This window comes from Amphiura filiformis, chromosome 5, assembly GCF_039555335.1.
Source record: "Amphiura filiformis chromosome 5, Afil_fr2py, whole genome shotgun sequence".
Classification (NCBI taxonomy): Eukaryota; Metazoa; Echinodermata; class Ophiuroidea; order Amphilepidida; family Amphiuridae; genus Amphiura; species Amphiura filiformis.
Window position 1 is genome coordinate 13034190 of NC_092632.1, and position 18360 is coordinate 13052549.

The 18360-nt window shown below is 35.5% G+C and overlaps 2 protein-coding genes across 2 annotated transcripts in view; one reads left to right on the plus strand and one right to left on the minus strand.

Moving 5' to 3' along the window:
* Nucleotides 1-1738: 1738 nt before the first annotated feature.
* Nucleotides 1739-8822, minus strand: LOC140152655 (uncharacterized). The gene is made up of 2 exons (XM_072175095.1): nt 8321-8822; nt 1739-5603 (listed from the first exon to the last, which is right to left on the minus strand). Exons 1-2 carry the CDS (start codon nt 8579-8581, stop codon nt 5484-5486), a joined length of 381 nt encoding a protein of 126 aa, XP_072031196.1. The 5' UTR covers nt 8582-8822; the 3' UTR covers nt 1739-5483.
* Nucleotides 8823-8861: 39 nt separating this feature from the next.
* LOC140152653 (uncharacterized) overlaps nt 8862-18360 on the plus strand; it is a 28230-nt gene continuing 18731 nt past the window's right edge. Inside the window, exons 1-4 of the mRNA XM_072175092.1 lie at nt 8862-8976; nt 15269-15743; nt 16559-16732; nt 17116-17565. Coding sequence (XP_072031193.1) covers nt 15279-15743; nt 16559-16732; nt 17116-17565 — 1089 coding nt within the window. The 5' untranslated portion in view covers nt 8862-8976; nt 15269-15278. The remainder of the gene's footprint in view (nt 8977-15268; nt 15744-16558; nt 16733-17115; nt 17566-18360) is intronic.

The following is an 18360-nucleotide window of genomic DNA, read 5'->3' on the forward strand; positions in this document are numbered from 1 at the left end:
TCAGTAGATAGCAATACAATATGGCTTCTATAGAGAAATGCTGTCTTCAGTAGATAGCAATACAAAATGGCTTCTATAGAGAAATGCTGTCTTCAGTAGATAGCAATACAATATGGCTTCGATAGAGAAATGCTGTCTTCAGTAGATAGCAATACAATATGGCTTCAATGGAGAAATGCTGTCTTCAGTAGATAGCAATACAATATGGCTTCAATAGAGAAATGCTGTCTTCAGTAGATAGCAATACAATATGGCTTCAATGGAGAAATGCTGTCTTCAGTAGATAGCAATACAATATGGCTTCAATAGAGAAATGCTGTCTTCAGTAGATAGCAATACAATATGGCTTCCATAGAGAAAAGCTGTCTTGGTAGATAGCAATACAATATGGCTTCCACAGAGAAATGCTGTCTTCGGTAGATAGCAATACAATATGGCTTCCACAGAGAAATGCTGTCTTCGGTAGATAGCAATACAATATGGCTTCCACAGAGAAATGCTGTCTTCGGTAGATAGCAATACAATATGGCTTCCACAGAGAAATGCTGTCTTCAGTAGATAGCAATACAATATGGCTTCCATAGAGAAAAGCTGTCTTCGGTAGATAGCAACACAATATGGCTTCCACAGAGAAATGCTGTCTTCAGTAGATAGCAATACAATATGGCTTCCACAGAGAAATACTGTCTTCAGTAGATATCAATTCAATATGGCTTCCATAGAAAAATGCTTTGCTCATAACTCTTGTATACATTTTTAACCACTTCTGGGCTGGGTGCACACCACCACAATACAGCGTCCCATTGAAATGAAACACATGAAAACTTCTTTTTTCTCATTTTTTAGACCTTTTCACAACAAATTGAATATAAAAATACCACTAAGCAACTGCAAATCAATAAAAATTCAAAATAATTATGTTTAAATAATACAGGTAGTCTTCCGATTAAATGTCAAGAAATGGGTGTTTAAACAGCACCATCACCATTTTCTACCCTTAAACCTGTTTCTGGCCATTTTTAAATCAGTGGGGCCTACTTTCTTCAAAAGTTGTGTTATCCCAGGCATTTGTAAAGAATTAAGACCAATTATTTGGATGGCCGATTTCATTTAAATGGTAAAATTTTTAAAATAACATTTAAATGTTGGGTTATATAAAGGGTCATGAAAACGTTTTTTGTTTTGTACAAAAAAATAGTACAATAACAGTTTTAAATGTCAATTTTTGAATGTTATTAGAACATTTTATACCGTTTATTATCATACCCTAAATATAACATTATAACCTGACATTTAAATGTTTCTGGTAAAACTTGGATCTAAGGAAAACAAAAATGTAAATGTCTCTTTAAATTCAATTATACCTTTGTAACCAGGTGTTTCCTAGCATGTTTAATTAAATCCCAAAGTTTTGAACATACAACTATATTTGTAAAACACTGTGTGCAGGTTCAGTGCCAAAATTGCAAGTGAATCTGAGCATTGTATTATGTAGCTTTAGGTAACTGCTTTCTAAAAGTGCCAGAATGTACAATGGCATGTCCCTCCACCTTTCGACAAAATGCCCCATTTTTTGTTTTTTTCAGCCACTTTTTGACAATCTTGGCTGATTGCCCCCCCACATTTCAACCTGGATTGGCACTAATGGATACAGGTGCTGGAATTGAATAGCAATTTTCTTTGTTTTACCTCATTTGTTAAAAGGGGACCTATCTGACAGTGAAAACTAACATTTTATGTTACAATACTGCATAGGTGCAACTAATATTATCCTTGTTTGTGTCAAGAGAGATGGAGGGAAGAAGACGACTAGACTAAATAAAATAACCAGAAATAAATAAGTTCACATAAAAACGCTGACTGACAATATCAAAATGTTTATTTAGAAACATACCTTGTTATTTTATTTTTTACATAATTGGTTATGGCAGCATATTTTCATAGACTTACATTAACATAAATTTGGCAACAACAAGAAAAAGTCAAATACCACAACATAAATATTCAGATGTACAAGTACAAACATTGTTACAAGATAATACCAGTTTTACAATTACATAAAAAATATTGTTTCAGTCTTTTTCAAATTTAAATCATTTTGTGGATGGATTTTTTACTCAAATATTCACCTGGCAAGTATGTTACTAATTTCCATCTTAACGAAAAATTAATTAACATGGTTGCAGTTCACTACATAATACATGTAAAAAGCATGCTGCTGCTTCAAGCCAAAATTAAAGAATGATTTCCTAGACACCAGGCATGGCAGCTGAAAAAAGTTATAACCTTTCATCATTTATTGCTCTTTGGATAATTGCAAGTTTTGTAAAATATTCAGGAATGAAAAACAAAATTTACCAGGAAAGAAACTAAATTTCCCACATATTAATGTGCATTTTGGAGAAGCAAATTTTCCCTCCAGATACCAACATTTCATGGAAACAAGCTTCCTGAATTCTCTATTTTTTCTAGGCAAGTATACATTTTTGAAAGTAACAGCGATGTTCAGCCAGCAGGACATTCAATAAAGGTATAATAGGGTCTTTTCGTGAAACATGTCACTGAAAGGGGTATCATGAAAAACACACACCTTTGAATGGCTCAATCAATGAGAAATTGAGGGGGGCGGGCGGGGGGCTACTTTGGGAATCTACAAATTTTTACGAACAGAGGGTCATTTTTGAAATACTACTGCTTTTTTAACAGTGAAAAACACAATGCACTTGAACCACTCAAAAACAACCAATATAGAGAACCACTGAAATCACTCTACCTTTTTCTTGGTCTGATAACACCCTTTGGGGCAGAGGGACAAGAAGTTTAAGAACTCTAATTTCCTGTCTCATAGGTTAACAGTGAAATTACAAACACACTGTTAGTGTGTGTCCTTAACAAACAAACTTTTGTGACATAATGCAAAGAATACCACGAGAATATACATGTATACAGTAAAATCAGTACTTTTCTCCACTTCCCGACTTCGGGTAATTCTAAAGCTTTCAAGTATGCTTCTGTTCATGATATACTACTAGGATGTTCCACGATTGTTCTTTTCCCATACATTTCCTTTTAAAACTAAACTGACCTCAAAAAGAAACTTATAATTTTTCACAAAGTCATATCTTAAAATCCTCTCCATAAAAATGAACAAAAATTGCACACAGGATTACTTCAATACTCTACTCTAAACACATATCAGTAACCAAGCAGTTGTCCAACTGACACAACAGCAAAATGCACTGACAATGGAACACCTTTCTGGACCAAAATTCACATCCCAACAGATTTCTTTTGTGGGGTTCCAATTATTCACCTGTGAATGTGATCTCGGAAGCTGTTCCGTGTCAGTGCATTTTACTGTTGTGTCAGTTGGACAACTGCTTGGTTACTGACATGTGAGTAGAGTATCGAAGTTATCCTGTGTGTAATTTTTGTTCATGTACAGGCGAATAATTGGAACCCAACAAAAGAAATCTGTTGGGATGTGAATTTTGGTCCAGGAAGGTGTTCCATGTCAGTGCATGTTGCTGTTGTGTCAGTTGGACAACTGCTTGATTACTGACATGTGTTTAGAGTAGAGTATTGAAGTAATCCTGTGTGCAATTTTTGTTCATTTTTATGGAGAGGATTTTAAGATACGACCTTGTGAAAAATTATAAGTTTCTTTTTGAGGCCAGTTTATTTAAAATTATATACACAATAACAATTGGCAATTACATACATATGTTACATAAATATCACTTGTACAATGCAGGAAGGTTTGGTATTACATGCATACTGCAAAAAGATGAATGATAAAAAAATGATACAAACAAGAAAATATGTTTTATCAAAACATAACATAACTATATCTTGTTATGATAGTTTGAGCTTTGAGAGTGACATCACAAACTAAAAAAGATACAATACAATATTTAATAATTATTATAAGCATGCAAACAGGTGACTTATTCGTCCAAAACATCAGCAATTAAGCAAGTTTTAATCAGATTTGTAGTTGATTTTATGAGGCTTGGGCAAACTGACATCTACATGTATCATCAAACAAAGAGAAAAAAAATAGGATTGAACCCTAGGGGGATATGTAGGTCACCTCACCTCATTTCTTCAAATTTATTAGTTCATTATAACAATTGATCCATGTACATCATTATCAGGTTCCCAAACCTCGTAAAAGCAGTAAATACTATGTATCCATTCCATATAAACACAAATGTATACTCACAACCACTTGAAAGTTCTTCTTGGGCACCATCACAGCAAATGTCAAAACAGATATCATCGATGGATGGGACCAATTAGGTACTAGTACTTGATTGACTTTATAGGACCAACTAAATGTAGGCACAATACTATTACTTATAGCTCGTAATAGATAAAAATTATTTGGCTTTGTTACTGTACATGTCAATTAAAGTCCCAACATATGTCCGCATTAATTTCACAAAAGTGCTAGTCAGTCATGCAATACCTTACTCAAAGCAACATATGTTCATGTAGGTGCTGTGGACAGCTGTGTGTATGCCATTCTGATTCTATATAATCAATCCAAGGTGTTATGAGTTCTGTTATGAGTCACCAGCTGATCATACTTGAGTATAGTACTTACAATGTATACTGTACAGTTAATTGGAGTTTAACTGAAAAATATAGGGGAAGTGGTGGTGTACTTGTACACTTGTATTCAGACAGGTGAGAAAGGTCCTTAAATCGAAAGATCATTTGCGAATTGATCTACTTACAAGTTGAAGAATAAAGCTGCTAAAAGAGCTGTAATTATAAAATAGCACCTTTCGATCGCATTTTTTTTTTTAATGCAAGAGCAAATTGAGATTGACTTAAGCTTTGATCTATCACCATCAAACGACTTTACTTTTATGACAGAAAATAAGTCAGTAAAAAAATAAGAATCTTCAAAGATAATATGAACTGAAGGTAACCTGTTGTTTGACACTACATGTAGGCCTTGGTGGATCAGATTGATAGATCAAACACATACTTACATGTATACCATCAATGAGGACACTAAGTCAGTGATTATATATGTGGCCAGCCATATAATAAGGATGCACTTAACTATCCTCCTTCCATTAGTGTCGATCAGTAAAAAAAATAATATTTTTAATCCATTCATATATCCTGTTATGATGGAAGGGGATAAAATACAATAAGCTTGGTCTTAATTCTTTACAAATGCCTGGGACAAATGCATACCCGGTCCTGGTCTCGGTTCACCTACATAATTATGCACATGTATTGGGTAGGCTGCCAGAAAGCATCTCTTCTGGAAAGTTTTTGCACTATTGTATAATTGACTACAATCACATGCTTAGATCACCTCTATGGTTTGCTTATTCTGCAGAGTATTGCAAAATGTTGCATCCTTTTGATATATGATCAGTCACATTATGTTTGACAATTTACAATTGTGTGTACAAAAAAACCCATCTTTTTTGTGGACAGATGTTTTTTAGATTTGTACTCTACTCCGGAGTGGCTGATGGTGGATTCCTTTCACGGTCCTTCTTCATCTTTTGAAGTTCATCCAACATATGACTAAGGGGATCATCTGGTCTGTGATAAATAATTTCTGCTGTCAACTTCTGCAAGAAAAATTCATTTGCCAAAAATTAGTAATACAATTTTGACAAGTAAGCTCAATAGTACATGGTAAAATAAAGTACTTACTGACTCAACATTTTAGTGTGCTTTAACAATTTCTGGAATTAAAAAAAAAATGGGGGTTGGACCAGACTTTACTTGAAGGTGGGATTATACTTGCGTTAGTACGGAATATACATGTATAATCAACTACACAATAAATCATGTGTGCATCGAATTCATAGCATAGATTCTTAGATTTGTAAATTTTGTAGTTAGTGTATTTTTACCAATCAAAAGTAATCAAGACCAAAATACACAATTAATTTGAGAAAGCCATATCACAGCAGCTCGATAACTATAGTTTGTCCACTTTGAAGTACTAACCAAATCTGTAGCGACAGGGGTCGATGCTTTGCGCACACGCACTGCGTGATGTATAAAGAGCGTGGTGTGCTCGGCAAGTGCAAATCGCGCAGCACGCCAAAGAAGCATTTACACACACATTGCACTGAAATAATTATTCTCATACCTCCAGTTTCCAAGGTCTATTTACTTTGTACCTGTTTCTGAGTTGACGGACTAGTATATACTAAGAGTTCAAGACCTAAAAACTGCTCGTCACAAATTTAAGAGCTTATAAAATGTGGAAGTTGGAACATAATATCATATGTGACCCTTCGCCACAACTGAGCCCGGATGTCGGTAAACTTGATTTTGCGCTACAGTGAAAATTGGTTTGAAAGGTCATTCCGATGAAAAATGAGATTTTTAAAGATTTGAAATGATTAATATGTTTTCTTACACTAGTCCAAGTTTCATTGCAAAATATAGAGTAGAAACAAGTAAAAAACCTCATTTTCTGAAGCTTGTCGGTCTAAAATTATTCCTAAAATTGAGTAAAAAGTGTCCACTGCTACGAAAAATTCTCTCGTTCGAGTGCCGCCATGTTTGGTATTGCCGGAAAGCTGGGGATTTCCAGATTCATTTTCTAACAAAACTAATGCAATAGGTGCATACTTTTCTATGGATCATAACTGCCATCCTCTCAAAACTTTTTGCATCTGTAAAGATGCACTACTACATGTATTTTCACATTGACAAACCAATGTGTGCTGCACTTGTTGTGCTAGTTGGTGCTATGTGCTACATAGTTGGTGCTATTTTACTGACATTTTCATACCAGAATGCCATTTTTTATTTGTCCCATTCTAGCACAGAAGTTACATACTAAAAATGTTTAAATTATGGTAACTTGCTGTTAACATTACAAAAAGCATTATACCCAGCCTAGCGCTCTTTTCAGAGCGGGCAGTTCAATAAGTGCTGTCGAGGGTCATCATGCTAATGACACAGTTATTTGTGGTGATAATCAAGTATTCCAATTGATACTATAATCCTGTCTTTCATGTATTTGATGATTGTAGAATTCACAGAAAAAATAAAACACTTAAAAATCGCAATGCAAAAATGGTACAAACTCGAAATAGCATCTAAATTCATAAGTTTAGTTATTTGTTCTGTTGCTATGGTGATGGTGTAAGATGTTAATTAGTATTAATTAGTGTTTATCTTTATATTTTTTTTAATTGTTTTAAGTGTTTCTTATTTGATTTTATTGTATAAATTGTCTAAAAGCTTTCGTTAACACAGCTGATATCAACATTATTGGACATGGTTATGTGTGTGAATTTTCATCCGTTTATTTTTAACGATATCCGATACTGATTAATGAGTATCTAATTAATAACTCATTAAATATATGCAAAAATAAGAGGAAGTGTGGTTTCTTTCTCTTTTAATAATTAGGATAGGATATAATAAGTGTTTGTGCAAAGTTTGGTGGTAATAACATGTATGAAAGGTAATGGTTGCTATGGTCAAAAGTTGTAAATCATTTAAAAATTGGCAAATTTTGAAACCCCTGACTTTAAACTGTGTTTTCTCTGTTCGGCGTTTTGAAACTGTGACACCTTTGAACGACCATAACTTTACTTCTAGATATGATATGAAGCTGGTTGAAGTGTTTTTTTAAAGCTTATGGTATGGCCTTTGCAAGTATGCCAAAACCTCAAAATGGTTTAGGGCGACATCCGGGCTCAGTTGTGGCGTGGAGTCACATATGTTGATATTAAAGTTGAATTTCCTTTTGGAAGCAACTTGACAAGCAAATGTAATTTAGGGGTTCATTCATATATTTTCATGACTAAACGGTTGTTTATGCCCGAGGGGCCGCTTGCAGCCCGAGGCCATAAACAACCGTTCATCAAAATAATAATAAAAAATTACAAGTAACATAATTAATTAAAAAACATGATTTTCCATCATTTTAGGGGCTGTGCAATAATTATGAGCCCTGGGGGCAGGGTAAAATGGGGGGGGGCAAGAAATTTTGGCGAGCGAAAGGGAGGGCAAGCAATTTTGGCAAGCCGAGAGGGGGGGGGCGATTTTTGGCAAGCCGAGAGGGGGGGGCAAGCGATTTTTGGCACGCATTCACAGGGCGCCTTTTTAATAAAACGCTCTAAAAAGGCTTAGGAAAACGGTACAGAAACGCTTAAATATGCAAATTTTCCTGGTGGGCTAATAATTATTGCACAGCCCTTTACCCGGCCATCTCACATCCGGGACACCCTCACCACACCGGGCATATGCCCGGCTCTCGACCAATCACGTGCGCTGTTACATAGCGTGTATGTAAAATGCCATGGTACATACATACCTGAAATATTTGCATTACATTGTGTTTCTCCATATATCTTATTGCTCTACCATATGGATCTGCTATAGGAGTCACATAACCAGACTCTTCTTCTTCTTCGTGTATACTAATTTTGTCTAGCTTTTCACTTAATGTCTCTTGCATTAATATTGCATCTTCAGTACGTTCAATAAGTTGTGCTTGCACCAACTGCTCCTCAGCAGACAGAAAACTGCCTTCTGTAAGGAGGACTGGTTCAGATGTAGTTCCCTTTTCCGACATGATGAAATTGTGCCGTTGTCTTTTAAAACGTCTAAAACTAAAAATAACTAGTACATGTACATGTCTGTATCACTAGCACACTTTCTTTTCGAGGTTGACCGCTGATCAAAGATACTCAATCTTTGCTTGCACAGTTGCACCAAATCTTTGGTTGCACTTGCACTGAATCCATGAATCCGTGTGTGTATTTTGTTTACGAGTGTTGTGTTGTCAAGCCGGCCTGCTCTTGTCCCGGGGTCAATTATCAGGTCAAAGTTCACGTGGTTCAACGTTCAAAAGAAAAGTATGCATATTTATAATTGGCACTGGTGGTTCATTCGGGGAAATCCCTTCGAACAGAAACAGGCGTTATCATGAAAACTGTAAGGGTGTGTGACTATAAACAAAGGAATTGAGTAAGTAGTTTCGAAATCAACTCGATGAAATCAACTATGTCGATAAAATGTTTAATATAGCACAAATTTTCCCATCGTAGTACAGCAATTGCGCAACGCGCAAGCGAAGCTATGTTTTGTATGGTCATGATGGTATGCTCTCTTCCCTTCAATAATGACAATATCAGTCAACCGTGATACCATGATTATGATATAATGATAATAACATTTTAATCACGACTAGGTGAGTTTTTCGTGACTGTTTTTAAGTTTAAGTCTTAAAAGTTAAATTGCTAGTAAAAATGCCAGAAAAAATTAATAACTTTGGAGACAACAATTACAAAATAGAGATATTAGTTAATTTGTTAACATTAGTCATTATTATTATTACCGTAAAACGGGGTGAATCGGGACAGTTTGGGCATGGCTTTAATTGTATTTTTTTCTTTGTAGCTTCAATTGCCACAGTCATTGGTGCATTTTATGTCCACACATGAGATCTATGTGGTGGTAATGTTAGATTGAGTGGATTTCAAGTGCTTTACCTCTTTTTTTTTTTTTTAAAAAGTGATTGTCCCGATTCACCCCGAGTTTGGGGTGAATCGGGACAGCAGAGTAAATAGTATTTGATGAAGGTTTGAATTAGTTTTTGTACCCTTTATCCCCACAAATGAGGTGAATTGGGACATTAAACAAGTATTTAAATACTTCTCTAATAATTTAGAACAATTTAACAACAATTGATGTCATGTTTACTGCCATAACTTGGATGTTCTTTGGTACCCCCTCAACTGGACTGTACTTGGTACGGTAAAAAAGTAATAAAACTTTTGACCTTCACATTTCATGTTAAAACTTAAGTTTTCATTGTTCTTTTCTTATCACTACTTACATAAGGTAATACTACAGTGTTTCTTACCAAATAAATACTGCATTTCTCCTAAACATTAAAAAAAATACCGATAATCATGTGTCATTTTAAAGGAAAAAATAACGAGCGAGCTGTGACTTTCAGTCAAAAATGGACAACTCGCACATATTGCAGACAACTGTTAAATGTTCTTGCTACTTGCATGTGATTTTCCATCAATAACAATTATCATGTACATACAGCCTAAAGCAAAACAACCTTTGGCCAAACACATTATGGGCAATTTAGCAATACCATACTGGTACCAACTTGCAACCAGTGCCATTAAAAACAACTCACGAATGATGATTTCTATCAGTCCAACAAATTGAACATTGGCAAACATTTTCCAACTCTAACAGCAATATTCAAAGCATAATTAACTCAATAATTACTGGAACTTCAGGATAAGACTAACAACATTATAGTTCAAATGGTTGTCCTCCAAAACTTTTTTGGGTTAAGGGTGGGTGGCTTTCAAATTTGTTTTTCTAATTTTCTAATTCTAAGTCAAATTATAGAGCTACCCAATGACCTGTGCCCAATGAAGGTGCAAATAGGTCTGTTTTACCAATACATATCTTAATACAAGTTATACCATTAAAGATACAAACAAATTAATAACAATATTTTAAAAACAAAGTATGTATTTATTTAAAACCTGAAAATCCTTTCAAAAAATTATTTCTGGAATTCTGAAAATTAGGTGTGGTAAAATTTTGTACCGGGACAGTAAAAACTCACTTCCTGTTTTAAAAATTAGTGGTGGGTGGTACCGGGTAGAGGACAACTAACTATTACAGGCTTAAGGTGATGCCACATAGAGAATAATCCAAGCTTAATACCATTAAAGCTACAGTACATTGTGTCCCAATTCACCCCATTCTCAAAAGTTCAAATCTGAAAAGTACAAAAATCAACAAAATTAAAAATTTCTTTGGACTAACCAAATTTTCACTTTTACAGCACATGTATGACACTTTTTGTGAGGTCCCTGTGCATTTCCAGCTCATTTCCTCCAATGGTTCCACTGGGAGGGATAAAGTTCTGACCACATCATTTTTTTGGAGCAATTGGAGGAAATTTTCATTTTAGTGTCCTGGGCTCCATATTTCCTGTATCACATGTGCAAAGCCACCATTCTGATACTGACAGTCCATTTTTTTAACATGGGAAGAGAAACACACAAAACAATCAATTAGGTTTGAAAAATTTGGTGTCAAAAAACTTTTTTGTGTTTTGTCCCGATTCACCCCGGTGTCCCGATTCACCCCGTTTTACGGTAATTGATGTGGGGAAACAAGTAAAATACAGACTAGACAGTCACAGTGGCGACGGTTCGCTATCTCTAAGGACCGCTATCTCTAAGGTTCGCTATCCCTAAGGTTCGATATCACTAATTTTTAATAAGGTTCGGTATTTCTAAGGTTCGATATCACTAATTTTAAATAAGGGTCGCTATCTCTAATTTTAAGGTCCGCTATCACTAATTTATTGAAGGTTCGCTATCTCTAAGGTTCGCTATCACTAATTTAAAATAAGGTCCGCTATCTCTAATTTTAACAATCCCGGTATCCCTAAGGTTCGCTATCTCTAATTTTAAATAAGGTCCGCTATCTCTAAGGTTCGCTATCTCTAAGGTTCGGTTCGTTATCACTAATTTCAAATAAGGTTCGCTATCTCTAATTTTAAATAAGGTTCGCTATCTCTAATTTTTAAGATTTGCTATCTCTAATTTCAAATAAGGTTCGCTATAGCGGTCCTTATTTAAAATTAGAAATAGCGGGCCTTATTTGAAATTAGAGATAGCGGACCTTATTTAAAATTAGAGATAGTGGACCTTATTTAAGATTAGTGATAACGAACCTTAGGTATAGCGAACCTTAATCGAAATTAGTGATAGCGAACCTTAGCGATAGCGAACCTTAATTAATTAGGGATAGCGAACCTTAAACAAAATTAGTGATAGCGAACCTTAGGTATAGCGGACCTTTATTGCAATTAGTGATAGCGAACCTTAGAGATAGCGAACCTTCAATAAATTAGTGATAGCGGACCTTATTCAAAATTAGTGATAGCGAACCTTATTTTAAACTAGTGATAGCGAACCTTATTTAAAATTAGTGATATCGAACCTTAGAACTAGCGAACCTTATTCCAAATTAGCGATATCGAACCTTAGAAGTAGTGGACCTTTTTTTAGGTATAGCGAACCCTTTTCTCTATTAGAGATAGCGGGATTCTGATCTCCATAGATTTTACACGTTAGTGATAGCAAACCTTAGAGATAGCGAACCTTAGAGATAGCGGTCCTTAGAGATAGCGGGATGTCACGCTAGACAGTATGCAGAGGGGGACAAAACAGCAAAATGTAGACATTAGAAGTACCGTAGCTAAAGTAAAGGTTGATAGCCAAAAATTACCAGTTCCAGCACACAGAAATCTGTCGAAACAATTACGGTATGTACACGAAGCAATGGGAATAGAAAGGTATGTACACTAGAGCAAGTGATGAAAATCACTGTGCACATCAACAGATATGATAAACCAAACAACCAATGTAGGCCCAAAACAGGCAAAGTTTAATGGCCCAAAATTGCCAAATTCCAGAGTCCACATAAGTGTCAGGAAAACAGTACAAAAGTACACTGGAAGTGATCGATGAAAATCACTGTGCAAGTAGCAGGCAAACAAAACCAAATGGACAACCCCCCCAAAAAACCGATGTTTTTAGCGAGCAGGTAAACCGCTTTTCAGGGATAGACAATTTCAAAATTTAAAAGCAAACGACAAAAACTGTTGTAGGTAAAAAACAAATTCGAGTCTGATGGCAAGTTCAAAGAGAACTCAGTAGCAAACAAGACAGCAAACTCAGAGCAAAATGAGCATGTTTTTTGCTGAGAGCAAGTTCACTACACACTGCCCAATCGACATTGTAACTTCCCGTTTTTGATAGCAGTTTGGGACACTTTGACCTCTGAGATTGCTGTAATTTATTATTAATTAATTAATTAATTTATTATTGTATTGTATTATATAAATAATGTTATCATTAAAAGATAATTAATAATAAAATAAACATGTTTTTTTGGTTTCATTTCATTCTTGTAAAATATTTTAAATAATATTTTGTACCGTATGCACAAAAAACAATTTTTCTGAATTTTCCCAATAGGTCAGAGAGCAAAGTGCCCAAAACTGCAAAAACTGTCTGAAACATTCTCTTCTCTCATCTTTCTTCTGTCAAAAGCTTTAAAGTTCTCTTCTTTCTTGTTGATTTTTCTGTAATGTTCTCTTCTTTCTCCTTTAGGCTTGCTGAAGGTTTCTTCTTTGAAGCTGAAGTCTTTGTTGATTTTCTAGTTTCTTTCTACAGAGACTTTGTTGATGCTTTCTTTGGCAATTTGAGACACAAGTTCAAATCTTTCATATAAGCGATTTGAGTCAGTCACAAGTTAATTACGTTAGCTTCAAGAGTTATAAATAGTAAATACGATTAAATATGTTCGCACCGCTGTTTGCCATTATCACTTTTTTACGATGTATTGCATCAAAATTCTTCTTTAGTTTCTTCCAGGTCAAGAAAATATTACCACTTTCAAGAAATCTCCTTAAAACTCACATCTTTCCCACTGTTTAGCTCTTTTCTTTTCTTGTGATTCTCTCTTTTAGCGCTTTGCCTACTTTTGTAAAAGGCTCTTTATAAATCGCAATGTTTATGTTTGTGTTATGTTTATTCCCAATGGTGTACCAGAAGATATGGCTTATTGGCCAGTTTAATAAGGATAAATTTAATACCAGGTATAATAAAATATTTGGGAAATAAAATTCATCACCAAAAAGTATTTTGTCATGAGGTTTAAAATGCACATCAAAAATCCCAAAATGTTTAGTCTTGGCATAAGTGACCACTACAGCATGCTGATTTGGGATGCAAACTACCAAGTCAATAAGTCAAACCAGTGAAATCACTGCCAAAGAGAGACTTTAGAAATGCCAATTTTGACTTATCTGAGACAAACAAAGTGGGCAGAAGATTTGGAAACTAGATCAGTAGAACAAGCCTACATGTAGAACTATACCAAAGAATAATTGCACAATCATGTTCAAATGAAGATCCAAAGAAATAAGAAGAAACCACTGTGGTTGACAAAGAAAGCCGAGAAATTTGTTTCTCAGGAAACAAAGAGCCTGGAAGAGATATCAGATATCAGGCTAGTTAGAAACTTGGAGCACGAAATGTCAGAAAGAGGCCAAGTATGAAGTGAGACAGGCAAAGATGGATTATTGGGTCAAATTCTTTCTAATCCTTTCATGCCACTGAAGCAAATGCTCCATAGGCTTGGCAAACCAAAATTATTGCCTTCCAATCTTCCACCCCTCCTTACATGTATGTCAGCTTTGGGATTCCTCTTCAACTCTTGCAGATTAAATTTGCAGTATAAACTGTTGTCCACTGGCGTGGAAACACACCATATGAAAATTAACTGCGTGGTGGAACATGTGGCAGAGAGGACTAGCTCATCACTCCATTCTTTGAGGACCCAAGTTTGGTCCAGTCACTTTGGCTTTGTCAAGTTTGTCCATACGCTTGAAATCGAGGGACATGTATCTACATGTAAACACACCAACATGCTGTTGTGGTCTGCATGTGCTGGCATACAGAATGAAACAAATTGGGCTACAAACAGACCCTTGAAGGATAAAGTAATTACAATCAAGTTGCATTGAATTTGATGTAAAGTCACCAATTTTGATTTTCTGTTTGCGTTTAAAATTTTTTTTTTTTTATAACATTAACATCTTGCCTTCGTCTTACAGATTTTAGTACCTGCAGCTACACCCGGCATGAATGTACAAAAAACTGATTCCGACAACAACTTGTGGTCTAGGACCAAAATGATATTGTGGTCCAGTGCCGTACTATTACGCTGACTTTCCTATTCGGCGAGGAGGAAGATTTCGACCTCCTCGTTTGTTTACAAACAGAGAGGTAGACAAATGGTCTGTCAAAACTGTTCCGCTTGTCCAAATACTCAAGTATCAAAAGGATGGTCCACAATAGAGTGATTCACGCAACATGAATAGGGGATTAAAAAACTGTGAAGTAGGACTATGTGCTTCTTTTGTCCACGTTGCTATCAAGATTTCGAATAGAAACAGTTCAGACCCAGAACAGGATCATGTCAGAAATTAATATTTTGTTCTGGGTCTGATTATTCGGACTAATTGTGGTCCAGGACCACAAGGCTACTTGGAATTCCATTAGTTGCAAGTCTTTATTATGGAAGACAGCGAGCTGCCTCAGTCCCGACAGGCTTGCTGCCCTTATGCTTTTAACATTGTTGCAGATGAAATTAGAAACTTGCTGTATAATTTATCTATGATATTTTTTACATTTTGCAGAAACTTCAAGATGAATGAAAGTAGTTTTAATAACTTTGTAAGATACCACCAAGCCCTTGCAGCAGTTTGCTACGAGGTGCTTCCAAGTGTGAAAACAGTCATAGAAGCATGGCATAAGAATTATGGAAAAAAGATCCAACAATGCCAAACTCCAGATATCTGTGGGTTGCGGAAAGGAGATAAACCAACAGCAATTCTGGGATTCTGTGAACCATGTATTTTATGGGCTAAAGCTATAGAAGACAAATACTATGATCCTGGAAGACATAAGAAATCAATTGAATGGAATACCATTGATTCAACACGGTTCTACTCATACAACATTGAAGTAGCCAAGGCATTCATACACTACAAGCAGTGTGGTAGAACTATCAGAAAGTTTGAAGAATTCACTACAACTGATATTCTTCGGCTGATGATGCATTTCAGCGACTTTCATAAGGGAAATATTTCTTGTTATGAAAACATGAGAAATGTAAGTAAATATTGGAAAAATCTGTACTTTTTGTCTCATCTGAGCTTAGTTCTGAAGTGAACTTGTAATCACTTTTCATTTCACCAGTTCGAACCCTGAATGGTGAACAGTTGCTACACTGGGTTTGTCATCAAATGGGACTCTAAAAGTAAGCACAAAATTAAATCAAATACTGGAACTTATGTTTTGTATGAACAAAGTTTTGTCAGATACCATCGGACATCATCAGGTGACTGATTCATATCGACATGACCAATCAATCTGAATCAGTCACCTGATGATTTTTGTTAATGAAACGTAAGTTCCAGTTTGTGATTTAATTTTGTACTTTGTGTTGTAACCAATTGGATGAATAATATACACCAAGATGTCTAAAACAGGAAATTTGGCAAGTTTTGTGGATTCAAGGTCAGCGATGCATGTCTTAAAAAGGGTGGGTTTTGATTGGGGGTGGGGAAGGGGGTTATGAAAATATGTGAATGAAAACAATTTATTGATAAAAGGAAATATTTGAAAACTATAGTCTCTATATCTACCTCGAGTCACCGGCACTGGCTTTGAAGTTCAGCGTGTGCTGTGTTGGCTTAGCGTAGTTTCTTGCATGTACATATATGCGGCACGTTGATCGTGCACGTAAAAGTATGCACACGCACTCTGAACTTCAAAGCTAATGCCGGTGACTCGAGGTAGATATACAGACTGTAGGATGTAACATATATCCATGGATTGCGATAGTCCAGTATCATGCTTAATTGTTTCACCCTGAGTTCAGTAGTGACGTCAGCGCCATTAACATTTTGTTTCTTTTTGTTCAGGCACTTGAAGTATTGAATTCTTTTTCTACCGATAATCATAAGGGAAAGGTCGATAGTAATGATGAAGGCTGTAAGAAATGCATTGATGTAGTGCACAAACTTGTGGATAGTTTACGTCAAATATATCCAGATTTCATGAAAGTAATACCAGATGTCAAGCAGCATTACAGTAAGGTGAGTATGTTTATTTTAATGTGTCATGTTTGCTACCAAAGTATGTATAGCATCTTCAAGTCAGTGAGACAACAAAGTCTGCCTATTTTACTTATACTGCTCCCAAAGTAAGACAAATTTTCTTGACTGAGTAGAGTCAGTAGACACTACAATTTTACTTGGATGTTGACAAAGGAATATTGACAAGAAAATATACCTCAACCTATATACAGTTCAAAAAATAGACTGTGTTACGACTTCTCCATCCACTTTTCTGGCTTTCATTTCGTGTTCAGTCGTGCCTAGCTTTGTCATTCAATTTTAATTCATGAAGTATACATATTTGGAGTACTTTTGTTGATTTCTAACTAGTGTAATAATATACTATTTCTTTTGTTTTTCAGATGGAAGTTACAAACAGAGTACAGCTCAAGCTTGAAGTAATGCAAGTTATCGACAAGATAATCCTAAGATCCTGCTCACCCCTGTGGGATAGTTTCACTGAGTGGTACCAAAAACATAAAAAATTTCTACCCCCTTGTAAAAGTCCCAACGTGTGTTCTACACTGCAAAAACCAAGTTCTAGGTTTGGAGCTTGCAGAATTTGCATTAGATGGGGAGAGATCATAGAGTCTGCATCTGAATCGGTAGATGCACTTCAGTGGGATAATGCCAATCCAAGTCAATTCCATCATGATTGTCTGGAAGTGGCCAAGGTATTTGCACACCGTCTGCCAAATGATGTGAAAATATCCTCAGTTCATGATTTTCAAGCAGCAGATGTCTTGAAGATTATGTGTCAGTTCAGGGTTTTTCATCAAAAAAATCCAGAGCTACAAACAAGTATTAATGAGGTAAATATTCACTCTGTAAACTACAACTAAATTTGCTTTGAATATATTTTTTCAGACGGTAGTGTGAAACTGTGATTACACAAATAACAAGATGGTCCTCTAGTCTCACCTTTTGTGATCACTTGCTCTCACAAAATACCTTCAGTCTTATTCTATGGGATAAAACAGGTGCAAAGGTGGTGTATATTGTGTATATTCATTAGTAAAACTATTTTTTTGGTTAACCACTTTACCCTATTCTTATACCCCTCCCTACCCACCAGTGGCATAGCATGAGTCATCCTTCTCACTCAAACAATGACCCCTCTCTCTCTCTCTCTGTACCCACTACTTTTTGTAAAAATGTAACAATAGTAGAATAACAGGTATATTTTAATCATGGTTTCAATATTTTCTTGGGAGACTCGCATCTTAATGATTGGGGGTTAGTCAACAGAACTGGCAAAAAAAATCCACATTTGCTATTGTTGGCATTATCAAAATGTTTATAGAAAGAAAAGCCTTGTTTTTCTCCAAAATAAAACATATTTGACCACACATTATAAATAAACTAAAACTAAAACCTTTCCAGCCCATCAAAGATTGTTGTATGAGCTGGAATTTTGTGTTCTACTACTTTTCCAAAAGGCAGCACTCTCCATACATTAATTCCTGAGAAAATCTCAAATATACAGCAATTCCTCATTCAGCCTGTTATGTACGTCCCTTTTAACAAAAACAACTCATTTTCAGCCAGTGACTCTAGACCATTGATTTTATGCTAATGCTGTTACGTAATGCCATGAAAATAATCCA